Source organism: Pempheris klunzingeri, chromosome 7 (assembly GCF_042242105.1).
Source record: "Pempheris klunzingeri isolate RE-2024b chromosome 7, fPemKlu1.hap1, whole genome shotgun sequence".
NCBI classification, from domain to species: Eukaryota; Metazoa; Chordata; class Actinopteri; order Acropomatiformes; family Pempheridae; genus Pempheris; species Pempheris klunzingeri.
In genome coordinates this window covers 25601669-25619204 of record NC_092018.1, presented here as the reverse complement: position 1 = coordinate 25619204, position 17536 = coordinate 25601669, and the positions used below count along the sequence as shown (strand labels likewise).

The 17536-nt window shown below is 41.9% G+C and overlaps 1 protein-coding gene across 2 annotated transcripts; it reads left to right on the top strand.

Moving 5' to 3' along the window:
* The first annotated feature begins 1916 nt into the window (after positions 1-1916).
* Positions 1917-17513, top strand: golga3 (golgin A3). 2 transcript variants are annotated; one of them, XM_070833674.1, is made up of 24 exons: positions 1917-1961; positions 2905-3198; positions 4758-4913; positions 5885-5997; positions 6318-7045; positions 7289-7397; positions 8094-8400; positions 8541-8743; positions 8836-8973; positions 9187-9348; positions 9442-9810; positions 10018-10095; positions 10948-11211; positions 11387-11481; positions 11844-12060; positions 12562-12705; positions 12789-12986; positions 13104-13220; positions 13505-13644; positions 13762-13894; positions 14191-14313; positions 14576-14740; positions 15291-15457; positions 15578-17513. In XM_070833674.1, the coding sequence occupies exons 2-24, from the start codon at positions 3030-3032 to the stop codon at positions 15768-15770; spliced, it is 4488 nt and encodes a 1495-aa protein (XP_070689775.1). In that variant the 5' UTR covers positions 1917-1961; positions 2905-3029; the 3' UTR covers positions 15771-17513. The 2 variants fall into 2 exon arrangements, with proteins under 2 accessions (XP_070689775.1, XP_070689774.1); XM_070833673.1 differs by having other exon boundaries at positions 4758-5039.
* The last annotated feature ends 23 nt before the right edge of the window (positions 17514-17536 follow it).

The following is a 17536-nucleotide window of genomic DNA, read 5'->3' as shown; positions in this document are numbered from 1 at the left end:
GTTTGAGCCCAGGAAACAATAGCCTGGCTCAATCTGTTTCCATCTTGTTTGAAGCCTCATGTCTTGTACTTTTTCTCAATTTCTGTCAAGGAGTGTGTGTCCTTCCAAATGAATCATGCTCTATAATACTTTTTTTTTTTTAAAGAATAACCAAATGTACCTAATGTATACCTTGTTTGTTGTTGATTCCAAGACATATCAACTTAAGAGTGAGCTATAATTTTGGTGAGTTCTTCAACAATCAGAACAAACACTTCATTTAGTGATGTGTAGAAAACACAGTGCGGCCTGCATAGTTTCCTCTGAGCTGCTATTCCAAAATTCTTTAATTAGTCATCCTGTCAGATATGTCTTTAGGACTGCACCAAATCCCTGGGACTCAGCTGCTAGACCTGATTGACAAAATACTTTTGTCAGTGGCATGAAAGCAGACTGGTAAGTGTGGTAGATGCACACGGTTTAATTTTGCTCCAGAGTGCCACTCCTCCACACAGGACCTCAGATAGGCATCTGAGCTACTGTGGCTCGACCTGTTGTCAAGCCTATGTGGACAAAACTGGTAGAATGTCAAATACTTAGTTTAGTGAATGCAGAAATGCAGGGGATGGTATCTAAACAAACTATTTAAAAATACAGAGGGCCACTGGCAACGCAGACTGGAAACATTCCCTCCTAAGAGAGTTTAAGATCTTTCGTGTAATTCTGAGAATTGGTTAAGGTCAATGTGTTTTTTCAGTCCATTCACTGTGTGCCTCATGGCTAAGGTGGTGTCATTCTGGATACCACCACTAGATGGCATCAAAATGGGGCCGTATGGAATCCTACACAGTGGTTTTAAATTTTAAAATGTTAAAGCTTTTCTTTAAAAATGCTGATTTTACCCACGGCCTTATACTTTTTTGCAATAAATTGTAAATCTATGACATTAGTGTGTCTCACTCCTTTGACTGTGCCATTTGATTGGAGACTTGGATGTAATATACCTAAGCTATCTGTTGTGGTGACAGGGCCCTGAAAGGAGTCTGTGGCTGGGGTTTGTGATCTGTAAATTACAGCCAGTCCTCAATGTCCAGCTAATGCATGAACATGCGTACTGGACACAATTTTTGAGTTCAGATCCGACTATAAACTTGCTTTTTACACAGATGAATGTAAAGATAGAATATAGTGCATGAGCATCGTCAACAGTCGAGAGCACTGAAGCACAAATCTATTCACAATGTAGTCCGAAAAATGAATCAACTCCTGGAAACATGTTCAACATTTTACATATTGTAGATTCCTACATACACAGAACCAACACACAACCAGTGGAGTAATGATAAAAGCCTAGAGCACATACGCAGTCCAACAAATTGTGGCTATGGACGACAGTGATTGATATTTTAAATAAAAGGCCAATATAACAATCTTAACTTCAATCCTCTATGTGAAATCCAGCATAAAATCATTACTTCAAGCAGTGGTATTATATAATGATGCGTGTATTAAGGTAATTAAAGCAATTTATGTATTCTGTGCAACAATTGGGATCAAAAGCTGGTACTGGCAGCATGCAATGACATTTCTGGAGGCAAATGGTAGTTGAAAGCTGCCACAGCGGCCTCACTGGGCGCAGGTCTCTGACCATAATAGTGAAGCACTGTGACACAAGACAGATTAACCAGATTAACCTGTCTACCTGTGTGCCAGATATGGTTCTGTCCGTTCCTTATTATAGTTCGTGTTGTACATGAACCATTGTCACGTGCATTGGCCATAAAATTAACTCACTAAATTAACGCAATATATTTTTTTTGTATTCGAGATCCAGAAGCTGGGAGTGTACTCAGGAGACACTCAGCTGTCTGACAAGATTTATTTTATCCTCCAGATGTGTGTGTGCGCCCTCTGTTTCTAGTCGGACAGATAAGGGACGGAAACCAAACAGCCACGTAGTGAAAGGCGAAGCTCGCAAAGAGGTGAGTATTTATTGTCCTTTGTAATGTTTGCCGAAACTGTCATTTTGTAATTAACACATGAACTTTGTACTTTGTACTTACGCGACAGAAGCTAATTCGTTGATTTATTTAGAATATTTGAGAAATCCTCCCCATGCACTGGCGTTTCTAGCTAGCAAGTTAGCAAATTTAGCTTGACAGGTCCCGTCGTAAACACATAGTTAGCTACGCTAGCTGTCTCGCTAGCATGGTGAGCCAGTTATATCCCACCCTACCTGAAGTCTATCCTCTCTGTCACTGACCGGCAGAGCTTCACTAAACCCACTCAACACACAAGGGCAATGTGACAGCATTCACACTTAGGTTTATCAATGACTGTTTCGTTTTTATGTCTTCTGTAATGGTAACTCCAGAAAGACGGCATGAACCCGTACTCAACAGAGGCTAGGAGGGGAAGCTAACTACTGTCAGATAGCTAACTTAGCAACACAGCCTGGAGTCAAAGGTTAACGCTATCATTGACAGCTAAAATACCAGGTAGCATACGATAATTACATAACTTAAAACATGCAGGAGTTTTTGTGCTGTCAGCTCATTTTTAATAAAGAGGGAACCTGATTCCAGACTCTCGTTAAAATTCATAAATGCAAGCCGGACCTGTCTGTCGGTTAATGTACACATTTTGTAAGCATGGCTCGTATTGTTCTGAATTGTTTGCATAAATTCGGCAAACTCGTATCAGAAGCAGCAGCTGTTTTACGCACAGCAAAACAGATATTCCCCTTAATCTTAACTAAGTTTATATGTGACAGCTAGTTAGACACTGACTCTAGCTTATGTTTGAATTAAAGCACTCTGTGTTGTTACATAACATTATGTCTAAATCCTCAGGAGAGATCTGTCTAAAACAGATCTGCAAATTATAAGCCATATGTTAAGCTGTGTTTGTGTATTCTCTCCGCAGTGCTGTCTGTGTCCAGTGTCACTGACATGCTCCCAGCTGGCCCGCCTTCTAAGAAGATGGTCTTGTGAGAAGTCCTTTCCAAAGTTGCACCAGCAGTATTGTTACTGTTCAGTTTCTCAGTGGAAATGGATACAAACGAATTAGAAGCAGCTCAGATGGAGGTGAACGCTTATGAAGGGGACCACATTATAAATTCCAAAGAAGCTGGAGCCCATGCTGTGGATAGTGAAACACAACTGAGACAAAAACAAGGGCTGGAGAACACTCAAAACACAAAAGGGGATTTGCATAATGGTGAGTACTGATGCTGTTTCAATAGGATATGATTAGGTTTCATTGTGTATAAGAGAGTGTGCTGAAATTATGCCTTAATATGACGCCACCCCCCCATTACAGCTGAAAGGCAAAAACAAATGGAAAGGTGGTAGCAATGAATTGGTAGAGCTGTGGAGAAAAACAAAGTACACAAATTCATTTCTTTAAAATTAAAATATGCAATCATTGCCATGCCAGAATTCAACCACAACCACAAAGACTTGTGGACAGATTTGTAAGAAAAGCATTCTGAATTATTCATTCAATATGCAATTACTAGCAAACACTTGGATGGGTTGGATTCTTTTCTTGGATTCGTTTCCTCTATGTGAACGTATAATGGCAGATGAGGACTGTGTGAAGTTTGTTTGTGTTGGGCCTATTTGTGATATATTCATAATAGAATAACTCTCAGTGCTGCGATTAGCTCATTTCCAATTCTGCTCTCTGATCTCCAAAGTTCTTTCCCCTTCAGCCGTTTTACTGGTCTTACTTTACTGTAGAACTTGTATCCATGCATACAATGAATGACCTGTTCAGGTGGCTACTACAAGGCCTGAGGCCATCTGCTGCTCCATGTGACAAGGCTTTTTGAACTAATGTGTTAAATTGTTGAACTGAATTCTAATTAGTCAACATCAGGCAGGACACTCTGCCAATAGTCTATAAAAGAAAAAACGGGGCAATATGAAAATTGCTGAATATATTTGTTGGGGGGGACAGACAAGACGTAGATTTAATAAAAACTGTCAAACACAAACACAGAGAGACTCTGACGTGTGCTTTCACAAAGGTTTTTCTCAGACATACTCCGATATGTTTTCACATATTCAATAGAACTCCTCATGACTACTGTGTTGATTTTAATATGTTCATTTGTTGGTGTTCTCCTTTAAGTAGCATATGGGCTTTATTTTCGATTGTAGGTAGTTACAAGTTGTACGTTGGAAAAAAAAACATCCTTTTGTATTAAAATTGTATCATACATCATCATACAAAAAAGCTTAACTTATACACTACGACAGGACTTTGTCTGTTTAGTTTGATCAGCAAAAATAACCATAACTGTCATCAGATTTGATTCAGCTGTTAAATTCTTGGTGGTGCACAGACATTTGTGACACCACCTCTTTCCAGTGGAACCCATCCCACTTCAAACCAGTGAGAAAAGCACACACAGAAATTCTCACAAAAAATACTGTTCCAACTTTGGCCGAAAATGATGTGCTTTTGTTTGACCATGCCGTTTTAAAGGTTGAAGCTGATGGAGAAAACAGGTTTTCAAGGCTTTTGAATGTGAGCCCTGTGAATGTTGATGAGCCCTGGTTATGCTCCTTGATACGAGATTAGAGGTTCAGGCAGCTAACGGATGCTTCAGTAGCCACATGCTACCTTTTTGACTTAAGCTACTGTAGCTTGACAAAGTTGCGCAGCCAGCTTGCCAAGTGGAATAACTTTCACTCTGCAGTCTAGTTCACAAGAACTTATCATGACTAATTGTCACATTCCACGGGGCTTCTCTTCCCCTTCCTTTTCAGGTCCTGTCGGTTCAGATGTGATGCCTAATGGAGATGGACTGGCAGAGGGTTTCAATGCTGTGGGGAACAACCATATAAATGGGTCCCTGCCCCCAACAGCCCCTCCCCAGAGCACCAGCTCCCCTGTCAACTCTCAGACCCAAGAGCCCTCCCCAGGTGTGGCTGCTTATCCACCCATGATGATAGAGAAGTCTGAGGGGGCTAGTGCTGGGGTCACGGTTCACACGGGTGATTCGTTGCAGTCACTCAGACTCAGTATACCTATGCAGGAGACTGAATTGTGTAAGCATAAACTTATGTGGAGTGAATGCCCCCTTATACCCCCATGTATTTAACCTCATTTTGGTGTGGGATGTTTGCTTGTTTGGCTAATGTACGCATCCTTTTTTAACTCCCCTGTCTTTATTTTTTTCTGAACAAAAGGATTTAGTGGGAATTGCTATTAGTTGTTTGAATCTACCCTCTCTCTTGCAGCTCATGTTGGCATTGCTTGGTTAGAATTTGGTGTGGGTTGCTTGATTTGGAACATTATTTGGACTAATGGCTGCGTTTTGGAACTAATCCCTTCAGTATGTTATCTTTTTGGTGGCATTTTAAAGTTGGGCACAGTTTCTATGAAATGCAATATTTTTAGGCTTAGCATGAACTGTTGTGATTTTGTTTAACTTTGCATCCTAAGTCCCACACAGAATATATGTAGCACCACACAACATATGCTATAATATCTCTGTTCATAGTACATACATAATACATCAACATGGCTGATCTAATGTACTTGTCATTAATGCATTTACAGAAGTCTTCCTTTAACTCATTCCAACACTAGCTGCACACCTATTGCAAGTTTTTTACATTTGCACCCATACTGCTCCTTTTAAAATCTGCAGTAGCTGTCAGGTAAGATGGAGAACGCTGCAGTCCAGTTTTCTGACTTATTAGTCACTGTCCTGCCCAGGGATCAACATAACAAAAAACTCAGTTTGAATAATTTATTTACTATTGCTGTTTGAATGCAGGATTCAAGGCAGTTTGACTCCAACCAGAATGTGTAAATAAAGTGGCGTAGTTGTGCGGAATGTAATGATAAGGAACATTCCGCTTTTTGGCCCAAAATATTTTCCCTTTAGCCAACCAGAAGCCATCACTGGAGATGGAGAATGAGGAGAAGATTCGCCTGGAGGCTCGTCGGCGTCTGGAGGAACAGCTCAAACAGTACAGGGTGCAAAGACATAAGGAGAGGGTGAGTGAACGGAGTAGCTGCCAGGTTAGGTACCTTCAACCTAACTTGTGTTTCTTGTGGAAGGACTTAACACTTAAACTCAGGTGAAGTTGGATGCTAAACATGCTATTTTACTGGAGAATGTAACCCAGAAGAAGATTTGAAGCTGTAGGCCAATAGAACACTGAGCATTGGTGCCCTATATTTATGTAGTTTTTCTTTAGAGTCATCACTATTCCTGTTTTGATTCCTTCACACTGTGTGTTTCAAGCTGGGCAGCCTTGTGTCAGATTTTGACAGGATGGGAGTACCATGGTTCATTTTTTTTTATCTGATTCTAGTCTCACCGGACCACCTCCAAAAACAGGCCATTCAGCACCCTGGATCCAGAGCTCATGCTGCATCCCGAGGCTCTGCCTAGGGCCAACACTGTTGCCATGACCAAGGAGTATTCTTTCCTGAGGACCAGTGTCCCCCGTGGTCCCAAACTGGGCAGCTTGGGTATTCCCCCTTCCAAGGAGAGAAAGTCCAAATCACCTCGCCCGAGCAAGATCCACTCCTTGGCTGACTACAAGTCTCCTGAGAATGATGGTGATGGTGGAGGTGGAGGAGGAGGAGGAGTAAGAACAGCAGACAACACCATGAGCTCCCTCCAGTCCACCATTAGCTCGGTGTCCACTTTGTCTGAGGCCAGTGTGATGTCAGAGTGCAGCACCTGTGAGACAGAAAGCCAGCCAGGTGCTTCACTTCAAGTCGGGGACAATGTATCGGAGATTGACGGCAGCGAATCAGGAACGAGGCCGGGGAATGACGGCAATGACAGTGACAGTTCATCTTACAGCAGTGTGTCTACCAGGGGGACATACGGTATGCTCTCCGCAGCAGTGGAAAGGCAGCGGGGGCCCTACACGGTCGAGGGGAGGGAGATTGCCCCTGAGGCCATGGGTCAGTTCCCATCCCTGCAGGAGGTGCTGCAGGCAGCCAGTGAAGAACACCACCAGCTGGAGCTGGAGCAGGACAGAGAAGGGACAGCGGAGCCTCGCAGCCGCAGGGACAGTTTCTCCAGCAGGTATTTGTCAATATCAGATTGGGATGGATTAGAATAATCACTACAGTCGTCAGTTCTAGGCATTAACATTGCTTGATGAGAACTGCAGGTCTTCACATTGAAGCAGGAGGAACTTACAAAACGTTTTTTTTAACTGTAGATTACTTAAAACTGAATTGATTGTCTAAATTGTTAGAGAATTCTGTCAGTCTTCTGTCAACAGACTAATAATTTGAGCACTAATTTTGTTTGCATTTGTTTCAGTGTTTCTTTGGAGAGTTCAGTGATGGGCCACGATGAAATGCTGCAGGTGCTGAAGGAGAAAACGAGGCTGGAGGGTCAGCTTGAATCTTTGTCATCTGAAGCTAATCAGGTAGTGTAACATATCAGTATCAGAAATCACCCATCAATACACAATATGTACATGAATGGACAAAATATACCACAAAAATCATCCAATACAGCCCCATTACACCCTCAGAATTGAGCACAGGTTTTAGTCGAGTCTTTCACAGTTTCATATTAAGCTTTTCCTCTTTTGTCAACCTGTTGTACATTAGACCTTCCTATGAGTCACAGTATAAATTAATTTATTTATAATCATTAATTGTTATGCTGTGCATCTATCCTTTACATGATTTCATAATATCAATCAGGTAGTTGGCTGGCGAACTGTGCTCCCTATATTTGCCAGATTTGCAACATCAGATCTTGGTGATTGGTAAATGCTAACCTAAGGACATGATTTAGAAAAACACGTCAACTATAAAACTATAGTTTTTTTGTTTGCCAAATGGACAAGTGAAGGTTTACTGTATTAGAAGAAGTGCATTACCTGTATTTAGTATGTGTTGTTTCATTCACTGAAGTCTCTTTCTGTAGTACACTAACTGGCTGGGTTTCCATAAATATGGATATGGACAAGTTTACACCCTAATATATTGTCCACCATGTTGAACTCGATGTGTGGGGACAGATACGGCTGATAGGTGCCAGATTGTCTATCATAATTTGAATTCGAAAAAGAATAATTTGGCTCAAGTGCTGACCACGCTGTCCTGTCCCCCAGGCTCTCAAGGCGAAGACAGAACTTCAGGCCCAGCTCGCCACAGTGAATGCTCAGCTGCAGGCTAAGCAGGAGGAAGCTCAGGCCAGCCAGGAGAAGCAGAGCTCCCTCACTACAGAGGTTGGCACACTGCGGCAGAACTGCGGCCAGCTAGAGAAAGCTATGGTGGAACTCCAGGGCAGTCTGGAGAGCAAGAATGCCAGTCTGGCTTCTCTAAGCAATGACCTGAAGGTAGCTGAAGACCAGTACAACAGATTGATGGGGAAGGTGGAAGAGATGCAAAACACTGTAACCTCCAGAGACAATACAGGTGAGTGACGGAGAGCTGAGTGTAATAATAAATAGTCAAAATATTTTATTGTGCTTTGAGTTTATGTTGGAGAACACACTGACTACCTGTTTGCATATCCACTCATGATTAAATTCGATGTGTTTGTCTCACACTCGCAGTTCAGGAGTTGCGTCAGCAGATGGGTGGTCTTCAGAGCCAGCTTCAACAAGTGCAGCTGGAGCGCAGCACCCTGCAGAGCCGATTGAAGACCTCCCAGGCTGAAATTGACTCACTCCAGCAGCTCAGACAGTGGTACCAGCAGCAGCTAGCACTGGCCCAGGAGGCAAGAGTACGACTGCAAAGCGAAATGGCCAACATGCAGGTAAGGTTAATGCTAATGTGGTTGGTTTTTCATCAAGGCCTGACATTTTCAGAGTTGACGTGACAAGTTTGTTGGGTTTTTTCCTCGCACAGGCTGGACAGATGACTCAGATTGGTGTTGTGGAACATCTCAAGCTGGAGAATGTGACTCTGTCAAACCAGCTCACTGAGACCCAACAACGCTCCATCAAGGACAAAGAACGCATTGCTGTACAGCTGCAGAGCATTGAGGTATACTCCACATCATCCCTGTCTGAATACGCCATCATCATGTTTGTAAAGTTTTTGTATCCACTGAAAAAGCAACACCTGAAGATTCATTATTGAGTCCTTTGATAAAAGCAGACTTTACTAAATTACAAGGACTACAATTTTAGATTATTAGGTGTCTTTTAAAAAAAAAAATCTGTCTTTGTGTAAAACCCTTTACCGTCTGGGACTTAGACCGACATGCTGACCCAGGAAGCTGCTTACAAGCAGATCCAGGATGCAAAGTCCATGGTGGAAGATGATCTGCAGCACAAACTGGACGAGTTTGAGGAAGAACGAGAACGCTTAACTAAACTGGCCAACACAGCCAGTACCCTGGAAAGGGAATTGGAGCAGGTAGTCATGCCAAATGTAACAGTTATTACTCACATGGGCAGTGCAAATCTTTTTGTATTCTGCTCTTAACTGCCCTTCACACTCCCCTTGTAGGTGAAGCTGACCCTTTCCCAGAAGGACATGCAGCTGCAGTCACTCCAGAAAGAGCATCTGGAGCTGATGCGCCAGCTCACCACCACTCAGGAGAACCTGCACACCAAAGAGCAATCCATCAATCAGCTAGAGGCCCGCTACCTGGAGCTAGAGGCCCAGCTGGCAGAGCTGCAGACAGAGAGCAGCGCCAAGGATGACAACATCCAGTACCTCCAGAACGAGAAGATTGTCCTAGAGGTAGCTTTGCAGGCTGCTCGGGCCGACAAGAGCCAACTTGACGAGGGCGCTGAACAACTCGGAGAGGATGTTCTGGTGGCTTCAGATGTCTTGGATCAGCTCAGACAGGAAGTCCAGGTCAAAGCCAGTCAGGTATGAGACAGGTGGGAGTTGAAAATAAGAAAGTGCCAATGAAACAAAAGGTAATGGCATAGAAAACTAACCTTGTGTTTTCTATTTAGCTTAAGCAGAGATCAGTTTGTACAAAAATTCAAGAATTTAAATAGAACAGTACCAGTATGCATATTGTTTTGTCTTTTGTGGTGAAGTGAATAATGAAAGGCATTTGTTGTGTTACAGATTGAAACTCTTCAACAGGAAAATAGTTCCCTGAAGAAACAAGCTCAGAAACTGAAGGAGCAGTTCCAACAACAAAAGGCAAGCAATTCCCTTGCTCTTATGTAAGATCATTTAGAGCTCTCTCATACTGGGTAAGGAAGAGAAGCGTAAACTGTGTAGACTTTACGTACATTTATAAAACACTTGTCAGGAATCTAGCAGCTGGCTAAGGCTTATGCTGTTGTGGGAGTATGCATTGTATGGCCAGATGGCTGTTGTCTCAGAAGAGAGCTGGTTGACACGGCTCAGAGGATTTAGCAATGGTGGATGTTGCTCGTTTTGCATTGAACGGCTGTCAGAAAGAGGGAGGAGTTTATTGACAGAATGACAGAAATGTGAATTCTATTGGATTTCTTTGAGTTTTTGTAGACGCTTCAGTCTCATGCAATAACATTCATCACGACCCATCAAATTGTCGTGGGATGGCTTTCATCAATCCATGAAAAGCAAACTAGTGTGTACCTCTGGTGGCAAAGAAGAATAATAATGTGGCTGCATTATCAACAAACTGCATCTCTTTACTGCATCTAAAGTAACTACGTCAATGGGAAGTCAGTGATGTGTGAGGTACTGTGGCATTACTGATGAACTACTTGTTTAGGAACAAACACAATACTGTTTTGGCTGGAAAAATAAAGCCAGTACAACTCTGTATATATAAATCTTTTGTTCAGTTTCCCATAACCATGCCAAATATATCTCACTCAAGCCTAGAGATGATGCAGTGTGGGATTTAAATCAGCCCTCTCTTTCATCCATCTTCTGTATATTGCAAATAGTCCTTTGCCTACTGTCTCAGTCATGACAAATATGAGCATGACTGCTTACATTCCTTTTTTAAAATGAGAAAGCACTCCCATCAATAGCTAGACACAGTTATTGTCTTGACAGGTAATGGTGGAAGCCTACCGTCGGGATGCCAGCTCCAAAGACCAGCTGATCAGTGAGCTCAAGTCCACCAAAAAGCGTCTGTTGACCGAAGTGAAGGACCTGAAGCAGGAGCTGCTGAGCGTTCAGGGGGAGAAGCAGACTGCAGAGCTGGAGCAGGCCCGGCTGCAGAAGGAAGTGGCGAGAGTCCAGGAACAGATGAGCAACATGGAGGCCCATCTGCAAGCCATTCAGAATGAGAGGGATCAGCTAGAAACCCAGATCCAGGTAATTAGAAATGTTTTGATTTGTAGAATATTTCTGATCAAATTTACTTCATAAAAGTAAAGTAAATGTTGATGTTTTGGCTGTAGTATAAGTAGTTGTTAGTTTGTGGTCAGTGGTATTACTGTGAATCTCGCTGTGATGTGAAGTATTTGTGTTTTGTTTCCTCCCACTTCAGTCTCTACAGTTTGATCAGAGTCAGCTAGCAGCAGTGACAGAGGAGAACGAAGGCCTGAGGAAGCAGGTGGAGCAATTGGAGACAGAAGCCAAAAAGTGAGTCATGTGCTGTTGGGAGAACTGGGGAGCGGAATGATTCCCTCAGTAATGACTTGGACTATGATGCATATCTCTGTTGTCAAGTGCTATTTATAAATACAAAGAAAGGGCATTGCTTATACAACTCATCATCTCCACATAGACTTATGAGTCAGTCCGTGTGGTTTGAAAAGCGCATCCATCCACACCATCACGCTCTGTATTTGTGTCATCTATACCTGTGAATTGCATATGATTTTAAAGATGTACAATCTGCACACCTGCATCTTGTATTTGTGTTTGTTTGACCTGCTGTCAGAACAACCTAGTTTTTACATGGACACTTTTATTGGTATCATTCTCTTTTTTGCATCAAATAGGGCCATATCAGAGCAGAAGGTGCGTGTAAAGCGGCTGGGGACAGATTTGACAAGCGCTCAGAAGGAGATGAAGGCCAAGCACAAGGCTTACGAGAACGCTGTTGGCATCCTGAGCAGGAGGCTGCAAGAGGCTCTCACTGACAAGGAGACGGCCGAGGCGGAGCTGGTCAAACTCAAGGCCCAGGTGTCGGATGGAGGAAACAGCCAGGTCTTACAGGTACTGTATAGACCTGCCAGACCTTTAGAGCTCCTTGAAAACTCTGCAGCTAGACCCTGTAGTTTGGCACAGAGTTTCAGGCAACTGGCATAAGGAGAAGCATCATTCTCACATGTGTGACTAACTGTATGATTCTCTATGCTCTCTACATACATCAGGAGATACAAAGTGTGTAACACCTGTTTTTCTGCCACACAATACAGAGATATTAGTCTTAACCACAGTCAAGCAAAACTAAAGATTAAGTAACATTTAACATTCCTAATTGCAGTTAACTTGTATGCTACACTTGTTATATTGTATACCCCATAGTCTCAAAGATGAACGCTAATATAGTTAACAACTAATGTTTTTTTTTTTTTTATTGCTTAGATATTATTGCTCCGGTCATCTACTCATATTTCTTTATTATAAAAATATTTGTCATTTCATTGTAAATAAATGCGTCTGTTGAGTAACTGGACTGCATTGAAATGCATTGTGGTTTTATTCATCATCCAGGAGAAGATTAAGGTTCTCCAGGCAGAACTACAGGCTGTCACTAAGAGCAAGACTATGCTTGAGAAGGAGCTGCAGGAAGTGATCACCCTCACCTCCACAGAGCTTGAGGAGTACCAGGAGAAGGTCTTGGAACTCGAGGATGAGGTGAACAATTATTCCATTTTCTGGCACTGATCACAGGCCTGTTCAGTGTTTTTTCGTATTAACGACATGAACTGATTTCACAGCTTCAAGAGTCACGATGCTTCAAGAAGCGGATTCGAAAGTTAGAAGATGCCAACAAGAAGCTAGCACTTGAGCTGGAACATGAAAAAGGGAAATTGGCTGGATTGGCACAGTCTCACAATTCACTGCGGGAGCATGCCAACATTTTGGAGTCCGCCTTAGCAAAGAGAGAGGCAGATCTTGTCCAGCTCAACTTGCAGGTGAAAAATTTGTTTGCATCTTAAATTTTGCTTAGTTTTAAACTTGAAAAGTGGTCAAGAAATTATGCAATTTTGTGTGTTTTTGTAACATTGATGTCCTATTCGTGCTTTTTCAAGGTTCAAGCTGTCCTCAAGCGTAAAGAGGAGGAGGACCAGCAGATGAAGCAGGTGGTACAAACTCTACAGCTTGCCTTGGAAAAAGAGAAAACTAAAGTCAGTGACCTTAAAGAACAGGTAGGAGCTCTGAATCATACAACAGGAAGTCAAAAGGCCTACTGCACAGCATTTCGGTTTTGTCTTTCAAATAATCCAGAGTGTGTGATTTAAACATATTTGATTATTTATTTTGAGGTAACTTGCTTGGCATTAGGCACAAGAAGAAGCCTCTTGAAAAGTTAGAAAGCTTAATTGTGCCATACATGTGTAATAAGTCCTGTAGCTTTGTCACCAGTCTTGGATCTGGAGCATTTGGCTCTCCTGGAGTCTTTCAGGTTGTAATGATGTGATGTTTCCTTTAGGTGGCAGCGGCAAAGGCTGAAGCAGCCCACAATAGACGACACTACAGGGCAGCCATGCTAGAGCTGTCAGAGATCAAGAAGGACCTGCAGTCCAAAGAGGACTTGGTTAAAGCTCTGCAGAGTGAATCCCTCAAACTGCAGTACATACTTTTTCCTGATTCAAGAATACTGCAAATACGGCATATTACTGTTTTTTATTGAGTTGCAAAATCTGTGTTAGTTGTACATCTTATTGGTGAATTTCTCATACTGTGCAGCGCTCGGGATGAGCAGCATGCTCAGGAAGTTTCCAGATTCCAAGAGGAGCTGGCTGAAGCCCATTCACAGCTCCAGATACTCCAGAAACAACTGGACGATGAACTGGCTAAGCAGCCCCTCACTAACCAAGAGGTGCGGATTCTAAATCAGGGATGGACTGAAATATTTAGCTGGGATGATCTTTATTTAAATATCTTGGCCAAGAGAAGCCATGGGCATTCACCTCTGATATGATCAGCATGGTGCAGTGTGTTTTTATTATGAGCTTTTATAAATAATATTGATTAGCCTGAATTGATAATAATGTAACATTTTGACCATGTCCTCTCTTGTTATTGGCCAACATTTTCATGAAGAGTGTGCCAGTTCTCTAAAATCAGTTTCAGCCTCTTAGGGACACTGATGTCTAACACTGTCTGCTCATTCAGGTGGAGGACCTGAAGTGGGAGGTGGAGCAGAGGCAGAGGGAGATTGAGGCTCAGAAGCAGCAGGCAGAGATGATGGAACAGTGTCACCACAGGGAGCTGGACAACCTACAGAGAGCTCTGCAGGCAAGTATTCATTTAACTGTGAAATATGGACACAAAGGCCCCATGTATAAGTAGCTGCTTAACTAGATGATAAAAAAGATAAAATGCCGTATTTACAAATACACAGGATTACTTAAACTAAAGTACACAGTTAGTGTCTAGAGGGAGACGATGGTTGAAGTGAGCTCTGTAGTTATTTCTCAACCATATTTAAACCGTTACCACCACTTTCCCCTTTTCAAAAGGTTTTATAACTAACAAATGTTACTCTCTGTCTCATCAGAACATCAAGGTGGAGCTGGAGACGGTGCAGGAGGAGCTGAGCTGCACCAGGAAGGACAAGTTTATGCTCCAGGCCAAAGTGGGTGAGCTCAGAAACAGCATGAAGACGGTCCTGCTGCAGAACCAGCAACTCAAACAGGACCTCAAACAGAGCCGGCTAAGGAAGGTAAGGCACCTTGTTTTTTCTCTGTGTTGTGTCCTGTGCTATTTTTGGTGTTTTTTTCACCTTTTGAATTTTGAAGAAACTGCTAAATATTGGTTCTGATTTAAATGGCATCTGCATTTGCTCATCTGTCATCATTTTAATATAACTGAGACCATATTGACGCATAAGCTTGGCCTACTCGTATACTCGTCAGGCTCCAGTATTAAGTAGCTTTAATTGTCCTGGCTTGAAGGGTTTCAGGTACTTAGCTGATATGTTTTATTAGTGTGAATTATCCAATTTTTAATAAAAAAAAAAAAAACATCATTACTGAAGTAATGACATGCAAACGGTGTCCTTTTTTAGCTGTTTCATGCACAGCTTGGGTACTGGCTATTTTTTTTTTACACAGCTGGGGTGTATCCATTAATTTCTATGAGTAATGCTTTCAAAGCCTCCACCCCTCTCTTTTATAATGACGCAAAGGCCACTGTTGTAAGTATAATGCCATGTAAGAAATGCCTGTTGAATGACTAAATACATCCCTATAATGATGGTTTCGTTCGAGCAGCAGCGGATGGAGCTGAAGAGTGACGGGAACCCATCCAACCCAGTGACGCCAGTTAAGATCCCAGACTGCCCAGTGCCTGCCTCCCTGTTGGACGAGTTGCTGAAACCATCAACTTCAGTCAATAAGGAGCCCCTCAACAACCTGCACAACTGTCTACGGCAGCTCAAGTAAGCCTCTTGCTCAGACCAAATGACTTGGTTATCAACACACCTATATGAAGCTTTTTGTTATGCAGTTATGCAAATGCCAAACTACATTTAATGTTTGTTTTTTTTCTTCTCTCCCAGGGAAGAGATGGACAGCCTCCAAAAGCAGATGGAGGAACACACAGTTGTAGTTCATGAGTCAATGAGCTCATGGACGAACACAGAGGAGGAACTGGCTCAACTGGGGCTTCAAAACAACATCTCCAAATCACCAACGCCACTAAACAACAGGGTGGTGGAAAATAACAATGAAGCAGAACAGCAGCAGTCATAACAGAAAAACTTTTCTCAGGCCAATAGAGGGAGAGTGGTTTTTTTTTTTAACCACAAAGGCACTTTTTAGCCCCTAATTCCCTTTCTCTTTTCTTAACAATTGCTGCCAACATTTGGCGTTCTCCCATCAGCACAGACGTGCTTTCGCAGAGTAATACTTTATATACCATAGCTTTATTCTTTCCTTTTTATTTGAAGTTTGTTAATATTTTTGTTTTGCTATTGTCACATTTATTTATTTAGAGTTCAGGATTAACAGGTTTACTGAAAGCCTCTCCAAGAGGATCCCCCATCTTCAGTTGTGTTGTCATAGCTACAAATACGGTCTAGTTGTTAAACTGATCTGTTGGGCCAGTTTTCTCCAGTTGAGTCTGCAGTTTTCCTCACTAACAGGTATCTAGTCGTCCTCCCTGTGACATAAAAACAGTGCCCTTGGCGCTGCTTAATGATTGCTGACATTATTTCCGAAAGAGTTCTTGGTGACAGAAACAAACCATGAGTTTGGCAAAACTGGCTGTGGACTGTTCTTCCATTTCTTTGTGCCTGTGTACAAGTGAAGTCACGCATCCATGATTTAACTGACATGGTTCCACATCCACATGGTTTCTAAGCAGTTGACGATGAAACATCAGTACTTTTCACTAAGTTAAAAGTGGGGTCCGTTTCTTTGTGTTCCCTCTTTTTAAAGTGCAGTGTTAATTACATATGTTGTAACCATATCATCTTGGGTTCTTGAACTCTAAGAACATTCATCTCAGTTATATATGGGGGAGTTTTGTCTAGCATGAACTGCAGTAATTCGTAAGCAAAAAAAAAAGCCTTAAGCAATCTTTAATATGCTGTAAAGGACTATGTTGGTTTGAATGAGCATATTTCTACTTGGGGTGTATGCAAGATGTAATGTAATATTGTATATGTGTGCAAATCCTTACTGAAGAATAGTCTATTGTAAAATAAGTGGGTCACATCAACTGACGTTGCACACTAGATGAGCAGAACTGAACTGACAGAGAAAGCTGAAAGATAAAGCAGAAATGTTACTTCTCTAACAGCAGGTGCAATCAGATGTGTTCATTTTCTGTTACGTTTGGTACATACTGTATTTACAAAAAATGACTATCCCTGAATCAGATGTTCTACATGTTTTATGGTTGTTTCATGGGTAAGGGGACAAGTTAATTGACTGCAGAGGTTAATATATAATACACTTCCTTTTTTGTATGATTGTAAAGTCATCGTAATTGTTTAATAGTGTAACGAAGATGAAATGCAAGATATCAAATGCAAACCATAAATCAAAGCCAATAGTAATTCTGGTACAGCTGCACTAAATTTTCCGTGTAGAGGGGTCATTGGCTGGTACAGTAGCTTTCTGCATGCAACTGTGCTGCAGCTGCTGTGTTGGTGCTCATTCCCACACTAAAACTTTGAACACCATTGTATGTTCATGCAATTCCAAAGGGACAATACATATTTTAACGAGACTGCTTATTGTGGCAAATAACAAATATATACTGTGTTCTGAAATAAAATTTTGGACTGTATCTTCCTAGCTACCTTTCATTGTAACGTTAGGTAGTATGTAATAACATTAGCTAGGGCACCTGCGCTTTATGCATAAACCTTGCTGTATCTGCTGTATCTTTTTTTTTTTCTTCAAAGATTTGAATTGATTCATTCCTGTTTTAACATTTGTGTTGGGAGATGTGATCGTATTTATCATAAAATTGCACTATTCATCTGTCACTGCAGTCTGTGCTCATTTGA

Excerpts from the sequence above, each read along its gene's own strand:
- golga3 (XM_070833673.1), top strand. The coding sequence starts at position 3,030 with ATGGATACAAACGAATTAGAAGCAGCTCAGATGGAGGTGAACGCTTAT. Across the intron at positions 8,744-8,835 it reads GCGAAATGGCCAACATGCAG|GCTGGACAGATGACTCAGAT; the intron begins GTAAGGTTAATG and ends TTCCTCGCACAG. Across the intron at positions 10,096-10,947 it reads AGCAGTTCCAACAACAAAAG|GTAATGGTGGAAGCCTACCG; the intron begins GCAAGCAATTCC and ends TTGTCTTGACAG.